The sequence below is a fragment of the Lampetra planeri genome, chromosome 15, assembly GCF_965212315.1.
Source record: "Lampetra planeri chromosome 15, kcLamPlan1.2.h2, whole genome shotgun sequence".
NCBI lineage: Eukaryota > Metazoa > Chordata > Hyperoartia > Petromyzontiformes > Petromyzontidae > Lampetra > Lampetra planeri.
In genome coordinates, this window is record NC_136121.1 from 8,069,615 (window position 1) to 8,078,482 (window position 8,868).

General features: G+C 45.1%; 1 protein-coding gene across 1 annotated transcript in view; it reads left to right on the forward strand.

Annotated features, from left to right (window-relative positions):
- LOC144722677 (serine/threonine-protein kinase DCLK1-like) overlaps window positions 1–6,169 on the forward strand; it is a 60,559-nt gene extending 54,390 nt beyond the window's left edge. The window contains exon 20 of the mRNA XM_078600978.1: window positions 872–6,169. Within this exon, the coding sequence (XP_078457104.1) occupies window positions 872–1,108 (237 nt within the window). The 3' untranslated portion in view covers window positions 1,109–6,169. The remainder of the gene's footprint in view (window positions 1–871) is intronic.
- Window positions 6,170–8,868: the final 2,699 nt, after the last annotated feature.

An 8,868-nucleotide genomic window follows, 5' to 3' on the forward strand; every position in this document is an offset into this window, starting at 1 on the left:
GGTCTTGAGATTCTCTAGATTGTAAATTTCAATTATCAACGTAGCTCACCCCATCATGTTATGGAATAGCTTGGCTCTGTGGAAGGTACGGAGAGTGACGGGAGGCTAACAAGAGGTCAGCTTGGATCGGACTTAAGACTGCGCGTCCTCCTTGGAACCAGGCTGTCCCATGAGCATGTCCGAGACACACAAATGAAGCGGTGAAAATTGGGCCGGTTCATCATTTCATAACCGATCATTTATCCCCTTGCCGACCTGCAGTGTTGCGCCAGTGCGTGCCGCCGGGGGCCTCTGTGCCTGAATCTCTGCATGGATTTCCTTGTAACACCTTCCTCCCTTTTCTCTGCCCCTCTTTCTCCCCACCCCCATGCCACCTTCATTTTCCCCCCTCATGATTTCTTCTCTCCTAACAATATTTCCCCGATGGTCCTCACTAACACCTGTCCGTGACACGCTTCTACCATGCACAACCTTGCATTTTTTCCTCTCACGTTTGCAATTTTTATATATGAATTTAATTTTTTTTTACTTTTGCCAATATATTCATAACGTGACTATGAATACGGTTTACTTTTATTTCATTTTATATTCGCACCAACTCGCTGTCACATTTGATTGTTTGCTTTTTGAATTTTGTTTTTTGACCTTTATTTGCATTACTTGTCCTTGACATTTCTTGTTGTTCTAACTCTGCCCCTCTAACACGACTTCCCCATTCACAAATCATTTTATCACCATCCACCCAAAATCTTTGACGTTTTCCTCCCTGCCTGCATTACCTCCTGGCCGCTCCTTCCCCCGTCCTCTCCTCTCCATGTGTCTCTTGCTGCTCTCCCTCCCGCCCTCTTTCTCTCTCTCGGTCTTCCCGCAGACCACTTCCCTCGACAAGGAGGGGAAGGTGTTTAGGGGCCGTCGCCAGCCCGGGTTGCCTCGGGTGGCCGGGGGGGCGGTGGGGGGAGTGGCGGTAGCAGGGGCCGGGGCCGCAGCAGCGGCGCCAGGCGGTGCTAACCGCCTGTCCACGGCCAGCGAGGACCAAACAACATCGGAGTCGGGGAACTACTCGCCCGGTTCCTCTGAGCCTCTGCAGTCGCCTTTATCTCCTTTCTGAGACCACGTTTTCCAACAACAACAACAAAATGTTGAAAGGCTGACCATGAAATTGTAGATTTAAACTGTGATCACATTTATAATCTTGAGGTGTTTACATGCACATCTTCCCAAAAATGCAGACAAAAAATCATCACCGCAAGATTCAGCTGGAGGCCCCGTGAAAAAGACCAATGAATCATTGGCCCTGTCCTCATATTCCGAGTTTGTGAGCTGCTCAGCCCACGAATGAGTCTCTTAAGGGCACTAATCCAAATTGCTTTGCACGGATAAAAGCATTACTCTGAAGATATTACCGGAGGTGTGCGCTCTGCATGTCTCTCGCTCGCTGTGATCCATCTGATGATTCTGCCCACACTGAAGAAGTTCACCAGTGGGGCGATGCCTCAAACCTCACGTCTACAAATTCCACGCACCGTCTGCCACTCTTTGTGATTCACCCATCGCTGCTTTTGCCTCTGGATTCGATTTTAAGTCTTACGGAACGTACGCCACCGTAAAAAAAAAAACCTTATATAAAGCCATGACATGCCATGATGTTAAATAGCAAACATTTGATGGAAATGTTAGTACAACCTGCTGACAAATGGGAAAATGAAGACTTAGAAAATTATGTAGGAAAAAATGTGCTTCGATAAGGATGTTAGTCTTTTTGCACCTTGCAGCTCCATTATAACAGCAACATGAACAAGTCGTAGGTGTTTTAAAATATCACAGCAAAGAGTAGTCTGGCACTGGTAACTTATAATTTATTAAACGCGGGCTTATTACTTTGCGTCTAACCGTGGCGTGTTAAGATATTTTCTCCTGTATGCGACATCGCGTAGAGACTCGCTCGTGTGAGTTATAGACATTAAACCCGTCACTTCACGGTACTGACTCGGCATCTCTTTGATGTCTCGGTTCCCTGGTGGACTTCTTGTAACGATACACACCAAGATAGGCTGCCTCAGAGACGATTTCAACGTAGTCGCCCCTTTACAAAATGGACCCAGTCCAAGCTAAATCCATCAGCCAAGTCTGGAAGAGTCGTGCTGTTACTCTGCATGAGATATTTCATCTGGATCGTGCTATTCGTGTCCAGGGTTTCTGACTTTTGGTCAGATGTGTATTGGTGCCTGTTTCTCACCATGGTAATGTAGGGGTCGTTTCAACAAAGCTATGATTTCCTGACAATTTGTATATATTTTTCCTCAGACCAAGTTCACAGAATGTTGCATTAAATTCTACTACCCGAGTCGAACACTTCACAGAGTGCTCACTGTGGCAAATGCAGGCTGAGCGTGTGACAAACAGAACATTCCTTCAGGATTTTCGTGAGCATGTAACAAAAACTGTAAAAAAGACTGCATTAACCCAGCAGCCAAATTAATGTCACACAAGCCCTGGAATGTGAACGAATACTTTGAGATACCAGAAAAGAGAGACTGTCATTCCCGCATAAGACACGTTTAAAATACATACAAGAAAACCATCCATAATACAAGAAAATCACTTCAATGAAAATACAGCCACTAGGTGGCCCTGATGGGTCCAAGTTTCCCCAGCCCGTGGACAGGGTCCCTTGCAACTGTCGACCAAGTAACGGGGGGAGCCTGACTTCTCTGTTCTCAATGCGTCGCTCAGATCAAGTGGCTGACGAGTGGTTATTGAACACGTGATCACTGGACGCTAAACCTGGTCGCATCTACCCAAGAATGGCGTGGCCACAGCGTTACAATGTTAGTCGTGATGAATGTGGACGCAAATAAAAAGCAACTTATCGCAACTGCAAGGATTTCAAACGAGCAGTGTCGGGTCTCCCTTGCAATGGAAGACTTTCTGTTACTGGCAAACTTGCAGATTTCAATGCGTCAATATATTTCTCCAACCATGGAAGCAGAAACTCTTGAGCCCATCCAGATAAACCGCGTGTGGCCAGAGCCGCGTACGTTTGCTTCATCCAGAGAACGGGTGTCTGGCAACAACGTCGACAAATTGTTAAACGAACAAACTCAACCGACCCGTTGGGGAGGCTATGGGGCTGGTGGATTGTTTGTGGATGGCAGCACACCCGGTGGTGCGGACGCTGCGACGAGCAGCCGGGTGCCCTCCGGACGAATGGGAACGGAGGCGGCAAGCGCCGTGGCTTTGCGTGGCCACCGGCACGCGCCGCTGTCGAAATAACATTGTACTTTATTTTCTATTGTGGTGATTCGTAACGTCTACAGTGCTTAACTACTGTCTACGATGAGCAGGGAGCTGGTGGCGGGTATTGTCACCAGGATTGTTTTTTTCAAGACTTAATTTCGATTTTGTTCACGGAACAAATAAACCACCCCAACACCACCCAACCCCTTCCGTGAAATGGGCCAAGATAAAACAAATCTCGCTTCCAGGTCTTGGTTTCTTCAAGCACAGTGACGGGGCAGGCACGCATAGAGACCCTGTCTGCCCAGCCGAGAGCAGTGCAGCTGAACGATTGTGGGCCGCAATAGATATTGGTTCAGAATGAATTAAGTAATAAATTAAGAACGAATCACGGAGAAGTTAACAAAAAATGTAAATTGTTCTTATGACCCCAAATTTCGCCGTTGGAGTGGCTTGTGATAACGGTTTGGTATGATTACATGTTAGGGCATCCTCTTGAATATTCTTCGTTAGTGAGTAATTTATTCAATGCATGGGGGCTCCCTTTACTATTATGGTAATTTTGGTGTGCTTGGAGAGGCCTTCATCCAAAAGTGGATTGTACATGGTTTAAAGGTAAAACTAAGGTGTCGGATCAACCATAGCCGACGTTGCGAAAGATATAACCATCTACATGTCAAGTGTAGCCGTCTGAGATTTTACAGGACAGGTAGTCCTGTACTATTTAAAAAAGGGAACATTGGTTATTTGTGCTTTTTGGTTTCTCTGAGCAGCCTCCTGTAGTCGGCTTTGTTCACAGCTACGGTCCTGGAGACCTTACTGACAATGTCGAGATTTGAATCAAAAGCCCTTACCGTACGAATATACTGCCGTTCCACTTGCAAGTTAATGACATGAGTCATTGGGCCAGATCAGTGGTCCTTTTTATGTAAATGTTCACAGAAATAATCGCAGAAAGTTTCCCATGAATTTTAGAGCTTCATAAGTACTTACAGAAGTGTATGAAACAGGGGGTTGTGTGTGTGTTGTGGTCTCCGGAGTAGATACATAACTTTAAAAGAGGGAAGTTTATATGATATGTATATATATATGTACTATCGGTAAATCCCCTAACGGTATAACATAGTAATCTTCTGCAATAAATTAAATTAATGTAGCGTGATGTCCAACCTATACGCTATTGTATAACTAGTACTAACAGCCGTTTGGTTCTTTAGTCCAGTCTTCGGGTCAGTGTGAATCCCAGACTCGGGAATGTTCCGATCAAAGTGTCTTCATGTCAGTGGGAGAGGCTACCCCAGTCCGGTTCGCTTTACCTTGTGTATTGATTGTGATTGGCTTCTGGTGGCTTAAGAACTGCCCATTGTCACCTGTTGATTGAACAGAGAGATGGATACAAGACGATAATTTCAAGCTCACGAAAGTGGCATTGCCTATAGCATTGCATCAGCAAAGGGTTTTGGAAATGCTTCTATATAATAACATTTTTTACAATACTCAAATTGGAAACAATAATTAGTGAGCTGTCAGTAGAATAATATGATTCTTTACAGAAAAAAATGTTGCATTTTGAATGCATGCAATTAATTGCATGACAATAAAACATGCAAAAGCATGCCAGAAAAATATACAACGCGGTCCCTAACAAAGACGTGGACATTGCAACGTCTGCACGTGTAGTTTCACAAATAACTGCAGCTATAGGCTCCATCATTTGCGAGCGTGAGCATATGGGCATGCGCTCTTGAAAGCCGAACTGGGTTGGCCACTCCATCCGGGAATTGAGCCACGGTGTTGCAGGGACAGCGATAGATGGGTACGAGGATGATTGATAATGTTGATCATTACTGTGTGTTTCGGGCGCGCGATGCGAGAGAAACTGACCGAACAGACTCCGGCGGCTGTAGCGTTGTTATAAACATGCCGCGTACGCACAATGTGTGGGCGACGCGTGAGCTTGCCAGCCGCCGTCGCCACCGCACGCAGTCCCACCTCCTCTTCTTGTCCAGCGGTCAGTCATTGCGCAATTAACGCATGCGTGGGTGCCGGTTGCATGCGAACCCAAGGATTGCTGGTTGACCGTGGGGAGACGGACGGGACTGCGTGCTGTCGTGTATTGCTCATCGCTGTTTGGTGTTGTAGGGAAGTAATTTCAGCTTAGTTATACCATACGTACATACGTGCAGACGGGAGTTGTTAAACTGTGCCCGGGCGGAATGCTGTGCGGTCAGGTGCCATCCTGTGAAAATGCAGTTTGAGATCAATTATCACCCATCCTGCAGTCACCAGCACACAAGGCCAAAGTGAGGCCACGTCAATGGAAATTTTGAAATCCAGATTACCAGGAGGGTCTGACCACAGCGATCCACTTGCACATTTTAGACAGCTCCATGCAGCGCTGTGATGCTTGAGTAGACAACTCTTCACGTTTTATCAGATGGCAAGTAGGCTGACGATGAATAAATTAATCAAAACAATATACATATAACTGCTGGTCACACATACCCTATTAGCGTAACCTGTCCAACGTAATCGTATTGCGGTATGCCTTTGGAGAGCCACCTCCTAAGTCGATGTCCAGAACTGATAGCCAAAGGAATTACACCGACAAAACAGTCATCCCTGGGTCCCTTGACGATACCTCTGCCTCCCAGTTGCGCGTTCGTACATTACAATGTGCAGCCTGGTGTCCGTCAGCATTTTTATTTGGAGGCGGGGGTGGGGCAGCACGCGCACGGATTCCCCCCCCCCCCCCGATCTCTCCATTGTAGCGGTTGCATCGCGTGCGCGCGCGTGTTGCAATCCGTGGCGGTGCGACCCGCGCGCTCTTCTCGATCCGTGTACCCCGCGCCGCTTTCATCCCCGTTTGTGCTCGTTAGTGCTTCGTTAAACCGCGCGCCGCGAGGAGATCAAATAAAACTTTGCTACATTAGAGGAGGCACGCGGTGTGTTGCCATTGTCCGTTTGTTGTCTTCCCCCCCCCTCGCCACTCCGCACAACTCCGGTTAGCACGGTTGGCTACGTACGGTGCGAAAGAAGTTCAACATACAAGTTAGATAGTTTAACACGTAGGATTTGGCGACTAATATTATCCATACGAGGGTTTGTGTGTGTGTGTGTTTACTGCCCAACACACGTGTGTGCGGAACTAGTAACTTATTGGCATGTTTTGTTTACGTGACAAGCCTTACTAATTTGCCGTGGCTGCTGGTGGTGACAGGTTTAACGACACATTTATAAATTTCGATTTAAAGCTTTCGTGACTGCAGGGATTCATCTTCTTGGTTCTTTCGGTAAAGTCACGTAGAAGGGAAATAATAAAATAATAAAAATAAAACAGAATAAAATAATTCTCACGACGTTTCGGCCACAGGTCTGTCGACATACCTGTTCTTCACCTGAGGACGGCTGCTTGCGTTGTGGCCGAAACGTCGTGAGAATTATTTTATTCTGTTTTATTTTTATTAGTTTATTATTTTCCTTCTACGTGACTTTACCGAAAGAACCAAGAAGATGACACATTTATATTTACGCAATCTAACAACAACAAAAAACTTTTATTATACGAAGGCTTAACATTTATTGTCAGAAAAAGTCATTCTGCCACGGAGCGTGTCGCCTGTTTCGTTTCTTTAGGAATGCGCTGCACTTGGTAGCGGTGGAGGCACCAGTGGAATAGCCACGCATTGCGAGGAGGCCATTCTGAAAAGTCCACACAAATTGTGGCCATGAAAAATGTTGGCGTTATTTTTCAGCAAAAAAAAAGTATGCTGTCCTTTATAATCGTCCACTTTTTCCCCATGTCGTCTTGAATACGTGCACAAAGCACGAGGCAAGAATGCTTTGGTTATAAAAAACGTATAATGGAAAGCGAAGATAACACGAATTAATTTCACTGTCTGTCATTCAGAATTTATGACGTACACATGCAGTATTTTAAATTTTTAGCGATATATAAAAGAAACTAAGTGCAATTATTTAGCCAATTAAGGATTACATTTATTTATTTGCAGAATATCAAGATAATGTCTCGTTTAAACACACTCAATACATGCAATCATGAGTGGAACTCATGTTTTTTGGAGGGTGGGGAGTAGGGGTTCGCTTTGCCCCTCACATTAGGAATCGCGGGTGCATATATATTTAACATCTTGATTGTAAACTACTGAAAAAATTAATAACTGTGTCAAGTTTGGGGGGAGGGGGCAACGCCTCCTTGCCCCCCCAAACTCCGCCCATGTGTGAAATTTACATTCAATAATGCCCGTGTTTGTCCAAATTTAATAGCTATCGCCCCCTACTGCAAAAAACGTGGCAGGATCCTGAAAGCGAGGCGTATGAGTGAGGCTTTCCCGTTTCAACAAATTTATAATACAAATGATTAATAACTTGACCATTTTAATATCGTACCGTATGTTTTTCGTTATATTTAAAATAATACATTACTCATTAAAAACATCTAGTTCATACGGCATGTAAAACATTATTTGGGCGGTTTGAAAATGAGCGGGAACATTGTCGTGAAAGTGTATATATAGTACTCAGGATTAAAATAATGAATTAGCCCATCGTGGACATTAATACAAGTGGTCACACATTCCAAAACATTTCTCACGAAATGATTTGACTCACATTCATCTGTTCCTCCGAAACACAATGTCCGCACACACACACAAACGTTTTAACACAACCCAATGAAAAAATAAACATTTCCGTCATTTAGAAATATGAGAATTTAATAATAATTTCTTCACTCCCCACCCCCCCCCACGAAGAACCCCTCAATTAAGGGGCCACAACCAGCCTGCTCCCATGTGTGTGCTTACCTCCACAGAACCCCTCCCCCTACCACTGCCAATTAAAATGTGGGAAGGCAATGGGGGGGGGGGGGGCTGCGGTAATTAAAGCAGCAACAAAAAACTTTTAAACTGAACGTTCAAAGCCAGCCTCCGACAGGGCCGGAGCAAGTTGGGAAAGGTTGTCCCGCGAAGGCCGGGCGCCGTAAATGTGGTAGCAATTTTGCGCTTTTTGAAATACAAGTCGAAAGCCTCTGTCGGCCTCTCGCGTTTCACATCAATTGAAAACCCCGGTGACTGCACGGGGCCCGCCTCGCTTCAAAGCCCTCGGTCCCGCTGGCAGTAATTTTATTATTAAAGGTGCACGCGTGCCCGTCTCCACTCGACTCCCACCCCCAGCCAATTCCGGTTTCTCTGGGTTTTTTTTTACACAGCCACATTCAAATGAGCGAGAAGTTTAATCATAATAACGATCATAATAGACTGATATGTTTTCAGTTTGCAAGTGATTTATTGTCCCCTTTTTTCAAATAGTTAAAATTAAATAGCAACTTGTGCCCAACATTCTAACTTTTTTTAAAAAATGAAGAATGGCTTTTATGTAAGAAGTTTACTTCGTCCTTTAATTTCTCTTTTTTTTTTATTCCGGGCATTAAGGAGGAGGCTGGGTGTGGTTCACTCGGCTCACAGTGGCCGTGTTGGAGCACTGGGCTGGGCACCATCAGAAATGATGGGTGTTGAATCCAGATTTCAGTCACTGGTGAGTTTGCTTTCTCAAGTGTAGTGAATTGATGATCTAAGCATGGTTACCAATGACTGCAAAAAATGTTAAATG